This window comes from Crassostrea angulata, chromosome 9 (assembly GCF_025612915.1).
Source record: "Crassostrea angulata isolate pt1a10 chromosome 9, ASM2561291v2, whole genome shotgun sequence".
In the NCBI taxonomy this organism is placed as follows: Eukaryota; Metazoa; Mollusca; class Bivalvia; order Ostreida; family Ostreidae; genus Magallana; species Magallana angulata.
Genome location: NC_069119.1, coordinates 2,647,660 through 2,670,782, shown reverse-complemented (window position 1 = coordinate 2,670,782; position 23,123 = coordinate 2,647,660). Strand labels below are relative to the sequence as shown.

Below are 23,123 nucleotides of genomic sequence, written 5' to 3'. Positions count from 1 at the left end.
TGAATAAGGTTTAATTCTGTTATTTTTTGACACATTCTTAAATTTAACCGTTGCAAATTGTTGACATTTGATTAAAGATTTTTGATATGTAAAAAATGACGTCATAATCGTACTTGATTTCAAACGGCGAGGAGTTCCCGAAAGTGACGGAGTTAGGGGGCTATGCGATACAACCCACATGTGACGTGAAATTTTATTTTTAGAAACTTGAACCTTGCCGAACCTGTCGGGAATAGGATTTTGTTTCTTAGGTTATTTGTAGCCTAGTCTTTCTTTTTTCTTTTTATAAAGCTTTGTCAAAGCTAATCCATTTCCTTTCATTTTCTTTTGAACACGCTTTTTTATAGGTAACGTTATCTATTTCCCACGTTCGGAACAACCGATTTTAATTCGCGGATATCTTTTTTATTTTTATTCATTCAAACTCATGTCCGATACGAAAATTGTAGGAAAAATCTTGAATGTTTTATATATGTTAACTTCAACAAGAAAATTTGCATAGAAAATTAAGTTTGGTTAATTATAAATCAGCCCAAACTGGACATATTTCATAACGTTTGACTGCTTTTTTGCATGTACGTGCATATTTCTATCAAATTAAGATGACCTTACACAAAAAAATTTCTGTTTAAAAAAAATCCTTTTTTTCTCTAGTTTTCAAATATATCAATCTTTTTATTGTATTCCATGTTTGTACATCATATCAGCATGCAGTTTTCTCTCAGCGCGCATAAAAATGCGTCAAAAGGCGCACTTGGCCGTTACGGTTTAAAAGTGTCATATACCAATGATATTGACATGAGCTCCTCTATCCACAAAATGAATGCAATAAATATTCTACCAATTTATACCCCTCAAATAACCAGTCAAACCCCAGGTTCTCCCTTTATTTCAAAATTTTGACCGGGTCTTTCCTTCAAAACTATCCCCTGCCACCGAAGTGAAGCGGAAGATTGATAACTCTTACTCACAAAATTGATTATGACATTGATTTAATGAAATAATAATTTGTAATAGTTTTATTGGTTTGGAAAGGCACATGCATTTTTTATTTGTTATTTTACAGAACTGTGCAATCTATGATAAATATTTTGTCATAATGTATGCCCCCCCCCCCTCCTTTACAATGGTGTAATTTTATCTAAGTTTTTGCATAAAAATTTGACCAATTAATATGACATTGCATTCGTTTTAATCTTTTACAATGAGGCATATTTGTGCAAAGGTTGACGAAATTCTATTGGAAGGTTTTTTATTAATTTACTAGAAAATTGAAATGGAGTGCACACACACATACATACATACACACATACGAACACACACACGCCCGGTAGCGATGCTATATCCCCTTCGCAACAAGTTGCGCGAGGGGATAATTAACGACAAAAATACGGGCAGTTTTGTAACAATTTTGGAAGTGATGACTCTCCATAAATTATCTACCTTATCATACCTTATGCGAACCAAACCGAAAGGTCAGAGTTCAAAGGATTAGAACTTTGTAGTGATTTAATCTTTTATTTTCGTCAGGGATATTCATGGGAGTGCATGTGATATTCTGTTTTGTTTTACTGGAAACATTCCTGGTGTCGAGTATCCTTTGCTCCAATGGTGTAAGTATAAAAATATATAATAAGGGTGGTTTCGGGTGTCATCAAACAGAAGTTGGGAACAAGTTACATGGTTTAAAATCAGCTCCATAATGGCCGATAAGAAAAACGCGTGGGCCCCCCTCACCTTGAATTTTGAAATACTATACATTGATTGTACTCAAGAAGTAAAACTATTTTTTAACATAAGAAAACTCGGTAAATATATATCTGTATAATATTTATCCATATTATCCTCGTTGTATTTAGTGTGTTTAATTTAAAAAATTGAGACCGACACTATACATATAAATGTAATTTATTTGAATTCCACCAACCTATTAATAGGCATGTTCATGCACGTGCAAATAACAAATATTTTAAATGTCATCTATGACTACCTGTTCAATTTTCACAGCTCAGGAAAGTTGTATAGTGTACACTTATTGCAGTCAAACTACCTGTGGAGTAGTCAACTTCCTGTTATTCTTTTTACGGCTAACCATGTGTAAAATTAAAATGAAGATCGAAATCCCCACCGTTTGTGATTTAGATGTTCATAGTGTGAAATCACTTACAAATATTCCAAACCTATTAAATCGATCACAAGTCGACATCGGGATAACAGGTTCAAATATGAACAGCTAATCACCAGGTTATTAGGGCGTTTCGACATTGTTCAGTAATACTTGTTTTCGTCTCTTTAGGTCTGAACACTTTTTAATTGATATACCTATTTTATTCGTTGACAGTTCTCCTTTTTTTGGGACAGTATTTTTGTTTTTTAGTGTATTGAAACATTTCTTACGTATTTAGCCATTAAGATAGCTCACTATACCTGCTAATATTTTCTCAAATCAGAAAACGGCCGTATAATAAAATATAACATGGTACTAAAGAAGAAAAAAGTCAAACAGGCGAAATATAAAAATTGCTTTTACTCACTGAACCGAAGTTTTAAGTGAGTTTTCTGATCCCTTGTTTTCCGTCGTCTGTCTGTCTATCTGTCTGTAAACTTTTCACATTTTTGACTACTTCTCTAAAACCACTGGGCCAAAGAACTATATATGATATTAGTCAAATTTGGCCCCCAAAATTCGCTATTTTTAAAATGATTCAGGTACATTAATTTGTGGTGTTATTGTATAAAAGGCTTGACATGAAATATGTTTTTCACCTATTTATTTGATTTATATGCACTCACTGGCAGTGTATGACATCAGAAGTGACGCTATTTATATAATTCAATCAAAAACAACCAAAAATTGACATTTTTCTTATCTTTTTTCGAATGGGAAATATAGAGCGACTCTTTAAACAAGAAAGAACTTTTTGTCACTTATAAGTATTGTTAAGATACACTTTTGGTGAAAATATTTTGTTTGTTCAAGTAGTCGCTAATTGTTTCCTTAAAGAAAAACTGCCTCAAAACAAGCCGTGTTATGCTAAAAATGCGAAAATGGCGGGAAAAGGTAAAATTTATGATGTCATATTTTTAAATTGTGGGCACTAAAATCAAAATGAAAATTATGAAAAAACTTCAAATGTATATTTGTACAAATAAAACAGAGAATTATAGTAAAATGACATTGTTCATTTTAGGGGGCCATTTTAGGCTTAAACCATATATAGTCCTTTAAATCTTTTTCTCTATTTTTATACAGAGTTCTTCTTCTTAAGGCGATTTATTTTGTCTAAAAATGGCCACCACCATCCAGCCCTCCTAATTCAGTGACTGTGCTGTCTCTATGATAGCTGGAGTATAGCTATTTTCTGCTGTCTCTATGATAGCTGGAGTATAGCTATTTTCTGCTGTCTCTATGACAGCTGGAGTATAGCTATTTTCTGCTGTCTCTATGATAGCTGGAGTATAGCTATTTTCTGCTGTCTCTATGATAGCTGGAGTATAGCTATTTTCTGCTGTCTCTATGACAGCTGGAGTATAGCTATTTTCGACTGTCTCTATGACAGCTGGAGAATAGCTATTTTCTGTTCTCTCTATGATAGCTTGAGTATAGCTATTTTCTGTTCAGTCTGATAGCTATTGCATACATATTTACTCAGCAGAAACAAACCATTTCAAATCTATACCTTATCGACTTTCTAAAAATTCTACTTCATCTAACTAACGCTAAGTGTGCCAACAAAGATAGACTTTTATCCTCTATCCCCTTTTTCTAGATAAATAATGTAGCATAGTGATGAGTACTTTTTTGAATTATTATTTGAAAGGCACTTGTAACAAATTTTGTATTTTTGAAATTTAATGTGCAATTTTCTGTTGGTATTAATTTAAACAGATTATCTCCAACTAAAAGATTAAAAAAAGTAAAAAAAAAAATCAGTGCAATAAAGATGTTTTTGATACTTGTATTTGTATAATTGCACATTTCAGTTATAAATAAGTTACTAAATTTTGTTATACATCTTTATGAGATTGAAAACAATGTTATTATGTGTGTTTTAGAATAATAATAAAAAAGTGTTTATGCATATATACATGTAGTATATATACACTACTAATATGAATAGTTTTTTATATATGCAATATATGAAACAATATTCAGTCATTTCCAATTTGAACTTCAAAATGTAATTTTTTTTATAAAAGTAAACCAAACTTGGTACAAATCATATTCATGGAAAGGGGATTCTTAATGATTAAAATAAAGAGCGTGATCCTTTTTAAGAGGGAGATAGTTACGAAACAGTGTAAATACGGTGAGTGTCTTAAAAATCTTCCAAAAAAACCACCCCACCATAATGCCATTATTTACACTAAAGCTTGTATATGTGGTGAAGATTCTAAATGGTCAAAATCGTGACCCCCCCCCCCCCCCCCCCCCGGACTAATACTTCGGCCCACGAGGGTTTTAAAGTTTGAAATAGAAATATAAAGGGACGATGTTTGAAAATCTTCTTCTCAAGAACTACAATACTAAAATTTGTTAAATTACTATGCATGCAACCTAAAATAATGTAGATTCAAAATAGTTAAAATCGTGACCCCAAACCAATACTGGGGCCCAAGGAGGATTCAAAGTTAAAAATAGTACTATATAGGGAATTAAAAAAAAATTATAGATCCAAGAACCACAATGTTATAATTTGCACAATGTTATAATTTGTGAGATTACTATGCAAGCATTCTTATATAGTGACAATTCTGATATGTAAAAACCTTGATCCTCAGAGGGGTTAAAAGTTTAACATAGAAATATATAAGAAAAATGTTTTAAAAGCCTCTTTAAAAAAAACAACAATGCTTCAATTTGTGAAAAATTTCTACGAAAGCATCTCAGATAGTGAAGATTCCAAATTGTTTAAATTGTGGCCCCTAATACGAACACTGGGGCCCCTGGTGGGGTTGAAAGTTTAACATATAGAAATATTTAAGGAAAATGTTTAAAACTCCTTTTTCTAAAAAAAAAAAAACTACAGTTGTTCAATTTTTAATATTACTACGCATGCATTCTAAGATAGTTCATATTTTAAATTGTTAAAACCGTGACCCCAGACCAATACTGGGGCCCCAGGAGGGGTTCAAAGTTTAATACATAGAAACATATAGGGAAAATGTTTTTATATCTTCTAAAAGAACAACAAAGCTATTTGTGAAATAGATATGCAATCATCTTCAAATAGTGTATATTCGAAATTGTTAAAACCATAAACCCCAGACCAATACTTGGTCCCCAGTTCGAAGTTGACTTAGAAATATATAAGGAAATTGTTGAGAAATCCTTTTTTCTTAAAAATTAGAAGCTTCAATTTGTAATGTTACTGTGCATTAATAAACAGTGACACCAAGCCAATATTAGAACCCCAAAAGGGGTTCTAAGTACAACATTGAGATATATAGGGGTTGTTTTTTACTATCTTCTTGTAAAAAAACAACAAAGCTATTATTTGTAAATTTACAATACAAGCATCCTCATTGTTTAAACCGCGACCCCCTTGCCAATACTGGAGCCTTGAGAGGGGTTCAAAGTTCAACATTGTAGTTGCTATGGAAAAATATTTTAAAAAATTTCTTCACAAGAGATACAAAGCTACGTTTAGTTATTTTACTATGTTAGCATACTTTATTTCAAGGTCACAGTTAACTATTAACAGCCCATTTTACAATTTTGTTATCTTTAATTCATTGAAGCCTAGAATAATAAGATTAGTCATTTGATCCAACTTAGATCTAAAGATATGATGTCCAAAAATGTAGCTTCTTTATACGTTATGTTTAATATATTTCAATTATTCCCATTAGTGTTTTTCGGTTAGCTGTTAGCGACATTGATAAATTATATATATATATATATATATATATATATATATATATATATATATATATATATATATATATATATATATATATATATATATATATATATATTTAGGGAAGGGTATTATTTTTAACAAATGTTTGATTTAGGTAAGGACTATTGGTATAAATAAGATCAGAAATATGTCGTAAGGATGATTTATGAAAAAGGAGAGTAAACACTGGGAGGTATATAACGTGGGAGGGAGGAGAGGAAATGTACATATCGCTATGGTCGTAAGGTCAAAATGATTACTTTCAGAAAAAGTTAAATGGGTACGAGTTTCCAGTCTACTCAACAGAAGTCTGTCCAAGAAATCAAACGGAGTGGAACGCCAGGTCATCTGCAATTAACTGTACTGAGAATAATGGATACATGTGTATTCCGAACAGAGAACTTACTAAGCTGTTGGAGTTCTGTTACATACATCATTTCATATGGATAGAGGAAAGTAAATATTGTTTTTATTTATGCAAACAGGATAGGAAATAATATAAAAAAATATTTTTAAAGGGAAAGATGAGAGAGAATGCAAAAGTTGGTAAAATTTAACCCTTGTTTCTTGTAATGCAAACTTTCAAATGAAAACTGAAAAAAAGGTGATATGAACACAATGAATAAATTACATTGAATGCGATATTTTTTTTAAATTGATCGATGTAACGATGTAAACTTAATTCTGATAAATAAATTCTGGTTATAACGCCTTAATAGTCCCCTACCGGTTTCAACGGGGGGACTATAGCTTTTCTCTGCGTCTGTATGTTTGTCCGTCCGTCTGTCTGTCCCACTTCAGTTTTCCACACTTTTTTTTCTTTATGCGTTTGAGGAAAAATAAGAAATTTGCTGAACAGCTTCAAAATGTCAAACTACAGATCAAGTTTACACTTTTGTAGCGTCTGGTTTTCAAGAAAATTAATATTTTATATCCCAATCTTTTATTGTTCGGGTTCGGTGTGTATTGAATAAACGAGGAAAGTATGTAGTCAGTAATAATATCGTGCATTACTTGTACCATTCCTTTTATTGTTTCTAACAAACAAATAAGTTCTGTAAAAAAGTGTCAAGCACTGTGTTGTAAATTTAATCGACAGGGTTTCTTGTATTATTACAATCGGATTCGTTATCGGTTAATCTATTGAATCGGGGTACAGAAGACGGTAAGAAATGATATTCTACATAACAGTGCATTGTTTTCACAAATTTCCACAAGCAAATACTTAATGGACTGTTAAAATTACAGGAGATAAAATAAAGAGTATCATTTTACACACATTTTTTATCAACTATGTAGTTTTAATTTCCTCTGATTAAAGCATAGCATCTCGTTTATAATAGTTTTGAAATAGATAAATGCCTCGAAGCTTTCATAGAATGATACAAACCGGAAGGGGACGGGTATTGCCCATGCAATACCTTCAGAATGCTTGTTTAGATTAACTAAACAAATCATACATATCGTATAGCATAACGTACTTGCCTTCGTCACAATATGACCTGCGCAAGAAGCGTATTTATCCGCTTGACGTTACATATAAATTTTTACAAAGTAAAGTTTTTCTTTTCAAATAATGTGCGGATTTTTTTTATATCTTAACTTCGAGGTTTATAAAGCGTAAACTTCGACCAGTTATGTTATATCATATATTTTATAAGATATAATTGATTAACAATGTGTACATATGGTTTGTTTTTAATTTCAGATATTTGTTTGTATTTAGTCAAGCGCTTATCAAAAGTTAATTCATATAACTGCAGTGGTTTTCGTTCTGGGTGTCCAACTAAAGCTTTTATATCCAGTAAATTGTTCGAATGTAAGTACGAATGTTTGCACTCGGCACGTGAATTTAAATAGATGTATATGTACTGAAACGACAAAATAAAATTTATTTCTTCCATTTAATCTTTTCATTTCTTTATCCGAAATCCACGTTCAGCTGATACACTTTTATCTTTCATAGACCCAGATTGTACATCTATTACAAATGGATGTTTTTTGGCCGAACCATCTTGTACAAGGTAAGCAAGCAATATTCTTGTCTTGTAATTACAATGCATGTCATTTGTAAGCAATACTTTAGCACCAATAAAGTTAAAATATTTTCATTGAAAGTGGACGATATAAATTGGGGTCTGTCTGCCCGTTTGTCATTGTGTTTCCAAGCGATATCTTCATAAGCATTTCAGTGAAACACTTTTTATGGGCTAAAGTAGTAAAAAGCTTCTACACCAAATCCCACATCGGTGTCTTATCTTAAACTGCATTATAATTAATTTTGAGTTATAAAAAAAAAAGCTCCAGAAACCAGCTTTTATGTCAAGTTGTAAAGATAATCATTTGAGATGTATGATTTGATTGAAATTGTAATAATTGCCACAAAACAACAATAGTCGTTTTTTTTTAAAAAACATATATGCATGGCGTCGGGGTGTCAATGCATATGTTTTTCCTAACATTGCTATTGCATTAGTCTATATAAATTGCCTCACTAAAGTCCGTTGTCAAGTTTTTTTTCACATCGTTTTATTCGTTGTAATATTTCTTAATCTAACTCATGTTCTTAACTTGGAAACATAAGTCATTTAGTAAACAACTCTTAGTCATATTTCTCTATTTCTTTTAAGGTCTTCCGTTTCAAACGATACATTTCGATAAACAGCCCCGATTAGGAGATACGGGCTCAGCCCCTGAACCTTTCTGTCCCAGATATCTCTAAAACGGTTTACAATTCCTGAATACTTGTAAACAATTATTGTGTTTAATATTACAAGACCTTTAATTTGATATCAAGAAAAAGGGGCTGGTTCCTCAAATTAGAGGCCACAAAAGGTCTAAATCTTTCTTTTATATCACTTTATTGAGAAATTTTTGTAATATGTTATAGAAGCAAATATGTTCATCTTACATTTATTAAACCATACATTATAAAACAAATTCTTATGTATTTCGTATTTAAGGGATTTTAGGGGTGAAAAGTCCTAAACGTTAATTACCTTTATCTCAAAAAGAAGTGTAACGTGTAGGGGGTAGACTATCTGTCTGACGTTACTATTGGATAAGGGTCTGCGTAGAATCAGACCTCGGAGAACAAAACAGATTGACGCAACGTATTTACAAGATCTTGGTCTTCCTGGACCAGGCTATGGATGAAACCGAGCACTGTCTCAATTATATCTTAAAACTGTGACCCAAACCAAGTGCCCAAGCACAAGGTCTTCGTGTTACCTGTTGAGCCTTTACCAGGTTAATTCTCAGTAACAAGGGTATCTGCAATACTACTGATATCCAATGACTCGTCGATCCTGGGAAGTGGGTACGCATCTTGTATTGTCCCTTTGTTGAGCTTCCGATAGTCAACACTGAAGCGTGTGGAACCATTCTTCTTACGTACTAAAACTACTCCAACTGCCCATGGGCTAGACGACGACTCAATGATTCCATCCCTGAGCATTTCTTGCACATGCTCATCTACGGTATCAGCTGAGTGATATGGGAGCCGACGCAAAGGCTCTTATATTGGTTTCGCATTACCAACATTTATCTCATGTTCTACAACATTGGTAGAACAAAGCTCAGAGTTGTCCTTTGCGAACAAATGATTGTATTCTCTTAGAAGACTCCACACAGCTTCTTTCTGTTGGTCTGACAAGTCCTCACTGCAACGAACTAACAAACTCTTCAACTGATCATCAAGGCCTGAGGACTGTGTGGCACTTTTGTGTACGATACCAACATGTTCAACAGGAGTTATCTGAGCCAAGAGCGTTCCTTTTCTGACTAAGCATGATTCGTCAGAGGGGTTCATCAATCTTACAGGTACTATGTTAGCACTCTGTACTAATGTTTGTCCAACAATTGCTGGTAAGTCGTTTCTATCTCTATCCACAGGTTCAATAATGCCATCACAATTGTAGAGACATTCGCCTTTAGGTACACAAATCTTACCAGGCACAATAACCTCTTGATTTGCAGGGATCGTAACTTGGTTCATATTCACAACCCTAAAGCAACCAAAATGACCTTTCTTCTCCATGTGAAATTTATTAAAACTTTTCAATACAAAGTTCTTGGTTCGGCACATCGACCACCCAACGATACTCTGTTAGGAAGTCTAGGCAAAGAATACCATCGACTGTTAATTCAGCTACAGCGGATGTGACATTACAGAAAAAATTGTCGATCTCTTAAACAAACGTTCCCTTTCCAGACACATTTAACATTTTCCCACCTGCAACTAGTACATTCTTCTGCATAAGCTCTAGAGCAGGCATGCGGTCAAGAGCAATTTTTTGGGACATTGCTGAGGAAACAAGTGTTAGAGTAGCACCGTATCAACCAGTATGTTTACTTCAATGCCTTGAAGTCTGGACCGTAGAAACATTTCGGCTTCCACACCAAACGTATTGGCGCCTACTGAACCACTTGCTTTTTTTTGCTTTTCCTCATGCTGTTTAAAATTCCCAGCATTCGACTATCGATTCTTTAGTGCAAAGCAGTCTTTGCGCATGTGTCCAGGCTTGTGACAGTAATAACACTTTATGACTTTTCTCTTTGTATGCTCCCTTCTATCGTCACTTGCTGCCAAAGACGAGGGTTTTCTTTGTCAGATTTCGTCTACATATCTTTGGAGCTTATCAAACTTGCTAGTGAGGTCTTTGATCATCGACGCTAGATCACTCTCGTTTGAACTTTGTACCTCGTTTACTGTTTCAGTCACTGTGGTTCTTAAATGGCTCCTATGTTCCGCCCTGTTGAATGCTTCTAACTCAACAGCTAACTTAACAGCTTCATTGAGGTTTGTGGGACGCGATTGTGTTATCTGGATTCGCATGTCAGAATCTACCAGAGCATCCACAAATTGATCTTAAGACAGGGTCTCTCGTATTTCTAATTTAGCCGTGGGGTATTGCCAGATTAGCCAGTCTACGAATGGCTTGGGCTAGCTCTGGGAGTGATTCACCTGGTCTCTGCCGACGTTCTTTCATTTGCACCATGTATAGTTCTGTCTGGCCTGGAGGAGCAAATCTCTCCTCGAGAACTTTAACCAGTTCATAATATTTAGGAATCGCACCTTTGGGAAAATTTCCAAGAACCCCCAATGCATTTTCTCTCAACGATACAGCTAAGTAAGTGCCCTTACTTCTCTCTGTCCAACTATTCAAATTTGCACAAGCTTCGAAGTGGCTATGGTAGTCCTGCCAAGGGATCGAATCATCACATGTGGCTGGTTTAATATTTACACCAATAGATTTGTCTTTTTCGCGTGTCAAGGGCAGCTCTTCTAATAGGAGATGGGAACCTGACTCTATGTGCTTTGCGCACAGTTACACTTGGAGCAAGCTAATCATCCTCTAAGAAATCGGTCATAAGGGCACTTTTTCTCTCGGGTCTAAATAATCATCCACCGAGAACTCCATCCTGGGAGGTCTTTTGTCTTTTAGTCTGGCACCCATATCAGCATAGTTTAAAACCTCGTTGCTCTGCGCTTTTGGAATTTCACCGGGCTGTTGTGTCCGAGGCATTGCATTTGTTGCCAAGACTAGTGATGCGCTTTTTCTTGGTAACATAGATGGACGTCCCGTGTCCATCCTAGAGTCGTATAAAGCAGGTTCCTTAGTTTCTCTGGGCTGAGGGGTTGAGTGGTCTCTGTGCGCCAAACTATCCTGAAGCTTCTTCAACAGAAATGCGTGCCACGCTACAGAAGAGATATTTTGAAATGCAGTATAGAAGATAAGATCTTTATAATAATTCATTTAATAGTATGCAATAATCAAAATTTCTTTAAACGGCCCCGATAAGGAGATAAGGTACCGGACCCTCAAACATTCTTTCTCAGATATCTCAAAAACGGTATTAAATTTTCAAACACTTGTTGAACAAAATGTCTTTAAAATTAAATGATATTTCATTTGATATAAAAAAGGGCTGGCTCCTCAAACTAGGGGCCAAGAGGGTTTAAAAGTTTTCAATTAAAGATCTTATACAAGAAATAAAAAGTCCCCAGGCCTAAAAATGAAGACCCCTTGCTTTTTTCAGAATTATATTTAGCTGTTTATTAGCAAAATCAAGATCATATATGTATTTCAACTTCTTTTTAAAAACTACAATGCTGATTGTCACCATTTTTGGTGTGAGGCATCTCCATGGTAAGAGAAATCTAAATTGTGAAATGCATGGCTCTACCACCCCCGGGGCGCCACATGTGGAGCCAAATATGCCCAAAAAATGCCAAAATACCAAAAATCTTCTTCTCTACTCCCACACATGTGAGGAAAAACTGGTTGCATAGTTTTCCATGAAGCTCGCTACTAAATTGTGAAATTCATTGCCCATTGGGTCAGGGGTTCTGGCTATAGGGTGGGGCCAATATGGCCATATAGTAAAAATCTAGTACATCTTAAAAAATCTTCTCTATTACCATATCAATTGTTAAAAACTAAATGCATAATTATGATGTCCATGAAGCCCTTTACCTAAATTGTGAAATTCATGACGATGTCTATGAAGCCCTTTACCTAAATTGTGAAATTCATGACCCCTGCTCAGGGGTTCGGGCTCTAGGGTGGGGCCAATATGGCCATATAGTTAAAAATGTATTAAATCTTAGAAAATGTTCTTCTCTACTCCCATATATATTTAAAAAAAAAACTAAATGCATGATTATGTGGCCCTCTACCAAAATTGTGAAATTCGTGACCCCTGGGGTCAGGGGTTCAGGCTCTAGTGTGGGGCCAATATGGCCATATAGTAATCAAAGTACTGACGGGAGTTGATTTTATCGATTATCATTAATTTTGAAATCAACGTTATGTTATTTTGCATGGCAAGTAGTTTCTAATCTGTATTAGAATTATTATTTTTATAATATGAATTCTCGGACTTTTCCGACAAGAATTTCGAGAAAACCCCATATGAATCATGTTGTGTAATATTTAAAGATATAATTAATTCCATCAAACTATGTATCAGTAATATCTAAAACCGCCAGAGTTCAATTAAGTCTCGTTCAACCAGACGCTCGGCTGTCTCCGTTAATCTCCAACTACCAATGTAACTATATGTAAGTATATATATGTATATGTATGTATGTGTATATGTATGTGTGTGTTTATGTATATATATATATTATTGATATTTAATATATAAAAATAATATTGCTACATATATCTCCATATTCTGAATACGATGTATGAAAGCTGTAATAATAATCCAAGGGTGACCCGGCCTTTGGATCATAACTTGTAGGGGTCTCTATGGACACTTTATTCTGAGTCCCCTACTAACTCATTTTGTAAATCTATTGCCTACAAATTTAAAGTATATATATATATATATATATATATATATATATATATATATATATATATATATATATATATATATATATATATATATTCATTTACTACAAATCCATACTGAATGTTAATACAACTATAACTTATCTGATCCAGGGGGCCCCTGGCACCCCAGGTGACGATATACCTGAGGGTCTGTGGAGATATTGCCTCGTTTGTGATGTAAATTATTGAATAAAATGTATATAAAAAAAATATCTCCAACTACCAAGAAAAGATTTAAGGATACAGCCGAGCGTCTGGTTGAAGGAGACTTAATTGAACTCTGGCGTAGGAATACATACGACTACAAAATGTATCTAAATTGTTCCTACTATTTACAATCTGACTATTTTCAAGGTATTTATAAATACGTTTCCTTGAAAATTAATGGTTCAGCATACAGTACACAGAATTTATCTAGTATTTTCAAGATATGTCTTGTCAGCGGTGATGATTTGTTCTTAAATCCAAACACTGTTTCACTTTCGGTTTGGCAGAGTAACTGCATAGGAGAGTTGATTAAAATCAACTCCCAAAAATGTATTAAATCTTAGAAAATCTTCTTCTTTTCTCCCATATATATTTGCTGAAAACTAAATGCCTGGTTATAATGTCCATGAAGCAATCTACCAAAATTGTGAAATTCATGACCCCTTTGTTAGGGGATCAGGCTCCAGCGTGGGGCCAATATGGCCATATAGTAAAAATGTTTTAAATTTTAAAAAATCTTCTCTACTCCCACACATGTGGGCAAAAACTAAATACATGGTTATGATGTCCACTAACTCCTCTACCTAAATTGTGAAAAAATTATGGCCCCTATATACTGTGAAATCATTAAATTTCGTGGGGGCCAATTTTGTGGATTCCTTAAATTTTACAGGTTCGTGGGGATGTGATTTCCTGTATTCTCCTAAACCTACAAAGGAAATATGACTTTATTACCCTATTTTTTTAATTCGTGGAGGGTACTAATTCGTGGATGAGAGGTACCCACGAATTCCACGAAAAATGAGCCACCACGAAATCTAATGATTCCACAGTAATTATGTTAACTAGGAAGTCCTCTACTTAATTTTTTATTTTCATGTCCACTGGAGTATGATTTTTGACTCTAGAGCACGGCGAAAATAGATGTATAGGTGTTAATGCATATAATGTTAAAAAAATTTTCTTAACTCCCATACACCTGGAAGGAAAACATGAATTCATGGTTTTGTTGACCAGATCTTTAATTTTTTCGCCAAAATTATAGGTTTCACAGTCCTTTTTGAAAGATTTCAGGCAGGGAGGTGGTTGTCATCACAAGTTTATAATCTTTCTACTTCAGAATGATTACCTAATTAGTTAAATGCATATATGAGACTCCTTGAAAAGTTTGTGTATGGTTTATATGCTACCCGGGTGACCGTTAAGGTCAATTGGCCTCATGTTTGTCTACAAGATTTCTCAGAGCTGGCTGAATAGATTTTTCTGAAATTTTAAGGGATGATGTAGAATGATATCTCGAGGCGTTTTTTTCAAAATTCATTTCCTGTTGTCCGTTTCCTGTACCGCGACAAAAAAAGCTTGTCTCTTCGAGATTTCAGAAACATCAAGAACTTGAAGATTCAAACTTTGTGAATTCATAGACCTGAATGTGTAGATGTGCTAAAACTATTTTGTTTTGTTCTTCGTAACTTCCGGATGTCACCCGAAGTAATTCAAATTTATGTGATAAAATTAACATACTATTAAAAATCCTTACATGTTTCATCGAAGCAATGTTAATAAACCTAAAATTCTACTTCCGGTGAGAAGTCTCAGGTAGCTTTTTAAAACAAATTTTGTACTCTCGCGATCTCAAAAATTGTAAATGACCAGGACATGAAACTTATTTGGATGATGGACATTTGACTGAGAATGTGTTAAACGGTTTTCATTTTTTCGATCGTCAGTTTCAGTCCACACCGGAAGGGTTCAAACAAATCAAGTTTTTTTTTATAAGTTTAAATGTTTGTCTTTAACAATTTAAGTAAGTTTAATAGATAGTAATGTACGATAAGAAGATATCTAAGAAAGGTCAGCTTTTATTAGCTCACGTGAACCGAAGGTTCAAGTGAGCTTTTCTGATCACCCGTTGTCCGTCCGTTCGTCTGTCTGTAAACTTTTCAAATTTTTGATTTCTTCTCTAGAACCTCTGGGTCAAACTTACATGAACTCAGTACAAACCATCCTTATGGGGAGGGGAATCTAAATTAAAAAATAAAGGGCACTTCCCTTTTTAAAAGGAAGATAATTGCAAAACTGTGAAAATTGGATGGGGGATCTTAAAGAATCTTCTCAAGACCAAATGCACCAGAAATGACAATATTTACACCATAGCTTGTATATATAGTGAATAATCTAAATTGTTAAAATCGTAATCCCCGGATCAATACAAGGGCCCCAAGAAGGATTTAAAGTTTATTAACTAAAAGATAAAATAACGATATATATATATATATATATATATTTATATATATATATATATATATATATATATATATATATATATATATATATATATATATATATATATATATATATATATATATACATATTGGGAATATATTTAAAAAATGTATTTTTAAGGACTAGAATGTTACAATTAGTGAGATTACTAAACTGTACCTTTGAAAGCGTAGATTCTAAATTGTGAAACCCGTGACTAATACAAAGGCCCCAAAAGATGCTCAGAGTTTAACATAGACCTAAATAATGAGACAATGTTTAAAACGCTTCCTTTAAGAATTACAATGCTAAAAGTTGTTAGATTACTAAGCAATCATTCTATGATTATGTTTATTCTAAATTGTTAAAATAATTTTTTATTCAAAGAAATCTCCAAAACAACAAAAAAATTATCATCCTTTAATAATCTGGAGATATGTTTATCGACTAGATTGTGTCTTTGAAATTTCGATCCCGACATCAATTAGTAACACTTATCGGGATGAAAGTAATTGCGATCAAAGGTCACTAAATTCAAACAACTTTAAAAGGTGTGGATCTTAGTTCTTACAAAGTTTTGATTCACAAACACACAGTAGAAAGACAAGGGAATAAAAAATAGTAAAGTCTAAAGATTATGGAAAGAAAAGAAGGGATCATTGATAGACTATATCAACTAAATACATGGACTGTCAATGTTTTATGGCTTCAATTTATAAAACAGATGAGAATGCAACATCTATAACATCTCTATAATGCCTGAATTACACCTGCAAAATTTCATTGAATGGATCGATAAAGAATCTTTTAATGATTGAATTACAAGATAGATGCTTAAATCAACTTTTAATTATTTAATGAGTATTTTTTATTTTGTTTTTTAGTGAAATGGGAAAACTTATTTTAACTGTAAATAGGGTATTTCAGAGCTAAAATTCAGTCTCATTTGGTGTGTAATATAATTGTGAATACAAACATGCTAAAGATATTCTGTTCAAGTCAATTAACCTTTATGTAAAAGAATGTTTCTAAAAAATAAAATGTATATTGTTATTCTTTTATATTCTTAAATCAATGGACAAAATCAAAAGAATAATTGTCACATATAAAATCACTAATCAACAATAATTCTAAAATGAACGGAAATGCAAATTTTAGAAAAAATAGCAATAAAGCAGTTTATCAAATTCGATCCTGAGTGAAAAAAAGTTATCTCGATTAGATTTTTTTTTTGGAATTTTAAAAGAAATACTAAAATTTCGTAGAAAGATATAGGGAAAATGTTTTAAAATATTGTTTTTAAAAATTACAATGCTATCCTTAGTAATTTTTACTTTGTAAGCATCCCCATATTTTCATATCGCCGTTGAGGGTCATAGTGACCTTCTTTCACGTTTTATAACTTTCGTCGTTCATTTTAGAATTTTGTAATCTTTATTTATCCGAGGATATTAACATTGGTCAGTTTAAGAATCTTATATCTTATGATATGATTTTTTCTCCTTTTATTTATTGTTTAATGTATAGCAAAATCTTGATATATATGAAAGTTTTACAATAATTTTTCATAATAAACCCTTTTCAAAATAGAATGATACAAGAACTATTGTTCAGGTATGCGATATGTGGCCCATGGGCCTCCTGTTTTCATTTAGCACTTCCGTTTGTCCGTGGCCTGTCCCACAACAAAAAACCTTGTCTCCAAAATATCTCAGAAATGTTAGAGACTTGAACCTATGTATATACATGATTTTACACTATTTTGTTTTATATGGCGTAACTTCCGGTCGTCACAGGAAGTACTCCAAAGTTTGAGTTTTAAATTTTACAACCGGATTTTCCAACGGTTATTAAAATGGTGAAAATGAAGGGCGGGCGGGCGGCTGCCAAAGGGTACCCTCATTGTACGGATAACTCCCCCTACAGTTTTCAAGATAGGTAGTTGTTCTTTTGCAGATTAATTGTACATATATAAGAAGTGTGCGTATTGCTTGGATTTTGATTTCTGATTATTTATGAAAAAATACAAGCTTTTAAACGTCATTTTTGGCAAAATATTGCATATAGGATACCCTCATTGTACGGATAACTCCTCCTACAGTTTTCAAGATAGGATGTTGTTCTTTAGGAGATCAGTTGTACATATATCAGAGGTATGGATAATGCTAGGATTTTGATTTCTGATAATGTATGAAAAAAAAATACCAGCTTTTGAACGTAGTCATTTTTTGGCAAAATATTGCATATAGGGTACCTAACTGTACGGACAACTCCTCCTACAGTTTCATGATAGGAAATTTTTCTTTTGCAGATCAATTGTACATATATATATCAGAGTTGTGCATATTGCTAGGATTTTGATTTCTGATAATTTATGGAAGAAATACCAGCATTTGAATTTAATCATTTTTTGGCAAAGTATTGCATATGGGTACTACATTTCACAGGATACGGTAGGTAGTGTTTATCAATTCAGGGTTGACACGGATTATGGATACAGTCCATGTAAAAGAAAACCCGGTTTGCTGTCACATTGAAAGCTTTTCACTTGTTTGTTATTTAATATGGAAGTAACAGTTTAATAATACATCTACTGATTGCTTAATAAACAAAAAATTCTACTTCCGGTGAGATATCACAGATATCTCATGTAGTTTTTAAAAACAAATTTTGTACCCGTGAGATCTTCAAAACTGTAAGAGATCAAGACACAAAACTTATTGGACTAAGGATGTGTTTAACGGGTTCATTTGGTCGACTGTCATTTCCTGTCCTTTACTCAAGGAGATCTCAAGGATATCTCAAAATCTGAACAACCAAACTTTTAGGAAGACAAAAAATATAAAGTTTTCCATATTCTGTTTGATCCGGCTTAACTTCCGGTCGTCAATGGAAGTACTCAAAAATTGACTTTTTGTCATTTTGTTTCGTTTTACATAGAAATAATTACTGGAATACTCCTTCACAGTATGTATTATATCAGTTTTGTCTTTTAACAAGAGAAACAGAGTTTTTTTTTTACAGATTAATACATGAGGAACGAAGGACTTTTTTTATTGCTATAGCAATAAGAATCTAGTTATAAATATAATTTTTTTCGGTTGAACTCGGTGAATTCAGAATAAAATTATTTTCTTTTGTGGAAACACCAATAACAGTAAGGGCGGGGCCTAAGGTTTTGTCGGTCAGTAATATTCAATTGTATTCATTCTGACGTTCAAACTTTGTGACAAAGTTACAGCATATATGACAGCCTGCTTGTCAAAACTTCAGAAGTTTTCAGTAATAAAAAATGAATATATCATGTTATAATAGAAAAGATTTCAGTTATTATCAAATTGCGCCATATGGTGTGGAGGAGATTTATCAATGCTTACAGAGTGTAAGTGGTTGTGTGGTTGTGTGATTTTGAACATGTTTTAAGGCAAAATAGAAGTCAAAATTGGCTCTTACAATCAAAGAATTTTGCTGACATATCATTAGTGAAACCTTTTCAATTTTTAAATTAAAAATGGAGAGGCTTTAATTTCCGAGACATCCTTTATTATTTAGCAGAGCTCAGATTGTATATACGAGTATGCAATAGAAGCTAATAAAGCAAGTAGATGTAATAAAGTGAAGTTTTAAAGAAAAATTTTAATTGACAGGTTTTTAATGGTTTCCCACTCTCTTATATTTTCCTCAAGGGGACACATTCTTTGAAAAAGATTAGTTCAACCAATTACGGCGATTGAAGAGTTTTCTTAATTTGTCTTCAATATCATAACAAAATTCATGAACGATCTCAAGAATCGTGCCTAAGATTTTTATATTTCAGGCGATAATCTTATTTGTAACTGCATGAATGTAAACATTTGGCTCTGTATTTTATTAAGCTTTTAAGGTGGAAAGCAGATCTTGCTAAATAAAGTTTACACTAAATGCTTTACATGTAATTGATAAATTTTGTTAAATCAAGATCATCACTAAATGCTTTGCATGTAAATGATAAATATATCATTTTAAATGATATCTTTATAGAAATAGAACAATTTATCTTTTTTGCACATGCCCCCAAATGAAATGCTAACAAATCATTGGGTTTCTGTTCTGTTTAGCTATTTCTGATATGTAAGGTATTATGTTTTAGTTTATATTCAGCTAGCTATCAATGAATGTTCACCATTTCCTACTTTTAATACTAATCATTTCGATATCTTAACAGTAAAACAGCATCATCAACAGCCACAACAACAGTTTACCCACAGAGCTCTTCAAACATTGTGACAGCCAACACTAATAAAACGCTCCTTGAAGAAACCACAAAAACCATCTTTGGCCACGTCATATTTGGAATACTATTAGCAATATGTATCATTCTGTTTATTTTCAGCATGCTAATTATCTTGCAAAGAAAAGGTGAGAATGATTTTCATTGTTTGTTCAGTCTCTGTCAGCACTAATGTCGTAGATTTAGTCAAAGTCATAAAGGATACTTCGGGCGCTTAGGTTTAAACAAGTTAATGAATAACTCTTTTTAGGGGGAAATATTTACTCATGTAAATAATGAAAATGGTGTTTTTTTTTAAAAGGTAATGCAGAACGAACTAAATATACATTAAACTGATGAAATTAATTCAAATTATACATTTAGGGTGTAAGAAAGGAAACAAATAGGAACATAATAGATGAATTTACCAAAAAAGTTACATACATGCTAAAGAAGCAAGCTTTTATTAAAATCTTTCATGTACAACGACTCTTCAGATTAGATATATTATTATAGGAATGTAGTAACTTGAATTGTTTTTTGGTTTTGAAAATTGGAGGGCGATATATAATTTATTCACATAATATGGAGGAGAGGAATGTTGTCAAAATTAACATGCAAATCTGTTTAAAACTAGATTAATTATATATTTCGTTTGTTTAAAGCCTAGGACAGGTCACAATTGTCATAACTTGATCATTTAAATTAAATAAAAAACTGTTTTAGGCTATTCAAGCCACCTTTTACAGTACCAGCAACGTTATTTTTTACAATCCTACCGTATCGTGTATCAATCCTATCCTATCGTGCGTGTTTACTGTTCTATCGTGCGTTAATTCTTTCCTATCGTGCGTGTATACAGTTCTATCGTGCGTTAATCCTATCCTATCGTGCGTCAATCCTATCAGGTTTATCGTTTAATTTGAACAATTCTTCCGTTAATCCTATCGTGTGAATCGTTTCGTGCATTTTCATACGCAAGTAAATTTATTACTAAATTGCAACTCATTCAGTGCGCAGTATACGAATATTTATCAAACAAGAAATGTAAAATCCTATCCAACAATCCGTCAGGATACTCATTTTTAATTTTTTTAGATCAAAATTAACCAATATTATATGTAAATCATATCTGTTAACATTGAAAATGAAAAACGAAGTGCTTAGGAAAAGGTAACATATTTACCTGTATATCGAATTTATTAAATCGTAGGCAGAGTATATACCTGCGTAAACATTATACAAATATTGACTGGGGTTGAGGGCAACATTCATTATATTAGCCCCCGAGGGACGAAATATTGCCCGACGCGAAGCGGAGGGCAATATTTTTGACCCGAGGGGGTTAATATAATCAACGTTGCCCGAAAACACAGTCAACATTTGTTTTGTTATATGAAGAAACAAACCAAAATTTAAGAAAGTAATTGAAAACAGATCGCCATAGTTTTTTCAACTCAACAAAGAATTCACGAATTCAATTTTATGGAAAGTTCATTTCCAAAATTTCCTCAGCATCAAACGGTCACTGGTTATATTCCTCCGCCCGTAAGAATTAACATACAGATGTTCTACCTGATTTTACTTCACAGTAATTTGCAAATCCTTATATCTGTTATGGTAGCAAACCGTCGAATGTCCGTTGTTTACTTGCCTTGACTGACTGTCTATTATGATGTCACCTTGTTTTGGAGTCGCGAAGAGTTATTTAAGTCATCGGTTACGAATCAACAAATCAGAAGCGATTTATTGAAAAAGAGGGAATATTCTCTAGATATTATTCCTAGCCGGTCAATATTAAATAAATATTGACCGGTCAATATTTTTCGGACGAGCTAATATTACAATTATTGACTATTCGTCTATATAGAGATATATAGTGAGGATATACTACTGAATATAACAATTACTTTTATGCAATATAATTTTGTTGCATCATATTTTACAGAAACAAAACTATTTATGATATAATTTATATTTAATTAAAACCCGAGTTGTATTTTGAACCCGTTATTTTCCGTGTGATATTTGATTTCAGGCTGAAATGTTCTCGGCAATCATCTAGGGTGTGTGGTAATGAAAACAATGTTAAGAAATCGTACGTGGAATGTGTATCTGCGTAAATATTTATTTAACTTGTCTGTAATAATTCGTTTTTAATGCATCATTTTCTTATACAGAAAGAAATGTACTTATGATAGATTTTTTTATTTACTTTATACAAGAGTTGGATTTATATAATTAAACTCGCTATTTTCCGAGTTTTAATCTCGGGCTGAAATATTCGCGGCGATCGGCTAGGGTGTTCGGTAATGAAAACATTTCTAACAATACAGAAAATTTATTTATCATTAAAGCTCATAATTTTAGTTGAAAAAAAAATGAACTGGTCATTTAATACATTCTATAAATGATGCAGCGATGATTAACAACTCGGCAATTGTTACTAAAAAGAATTTCCACGTAAATCTTTATTTGTACGTGTTCTCTCTCAAATTCTGCCATTATCAGTTTGTTCGTAAATATCGTTTAAAGCGATCATACGTTTATCATGAACATCGTTTATCCTTTCCTATCGTGTATCAATCCTATCATATCGTGCGTGTATACTGTTCTATCGTGCGTTAATCCTATCCTTTCGTGCGTGTATACTGTTCTATCGTGCGTCAATTCTATCATATCGTGCGTGAATCCTATCCTATCGTTTATCTTGTAAAAAATATCGATGCGGGTACTGTATGTATTTAATAATGTTTATAAAATGCCGCGTCATTTTCATCAATGAACGTGTATAGCCTTTGTTTTGTAAACACTTTATACATCATTTATTTTCTATAGATACATCGCTTAAATGTCTGAGAGAACTATCACATTGCCTGATATTTACTTATATCACACAATTTACCTTTTTAGAGCGTACAAAATGTTTAAAATCTGATAAAATGACATAATTAAACCACTTTGAATCCCATGTTGAAAAGTGATATCTTTATTTTTTAAAAACCCAACATAATGCCTTATTTATCCCATTTTGATTATTTAAGATGTTCGCATCTGCAGAAGAAATATCAACAAAGGAAATGTTGAGGAAAGTGGGCTCAGACTTATTCTTCCAGGAAAAAAACGAAAATCAAAACCAATTCAGACAGGTATATT

General features: G+C 32.9%; 1 protein-coding gene across 1 annotated transcript in view; it reads left to right on the top strand.

Annotated features, from left to right (window-relative positions):
* The first annotated feature begins 1,483 nt into the window (after positions 1 to 1,483).
* LOC128162160 (uncharacterized) overlaps positions 1,484 to 23,123 on the top strand; it is a 32,172-nt gene continuing 10,532 nt past the window's right edge. Inside the window, exons 1-6 of the mRNA XM_052825350.1 lie at positions 1,484 to 1,613; positions 6,170 to 6,359; positions 7,612 to 7,722; positions 7,870 to 7,927; positions 19,923 to 20,116; positions 23,012 to 23,116. Of these exons, the coding sequence (XP_052681310.1) occupies positions 1,539 to 1,613; positions 6,170 to 6,359; positions 7,612 to 7,722; positions 7,870 to 7,927; positions 19,923 to 20,116; positions 23,012 to 23,116 (733 nt within the window). The 5' untranslated portion in view covers positions 1,484 to 1,538. The remainder of the gene's footprint in view (positions 1,614 to 6,169; positions 6,360 to 7,611; positions 7,723 to 7,869; positions 7,928 to 19,922; positions 20,117 to 23,011; positions 23,117 to 23,123) is intronic.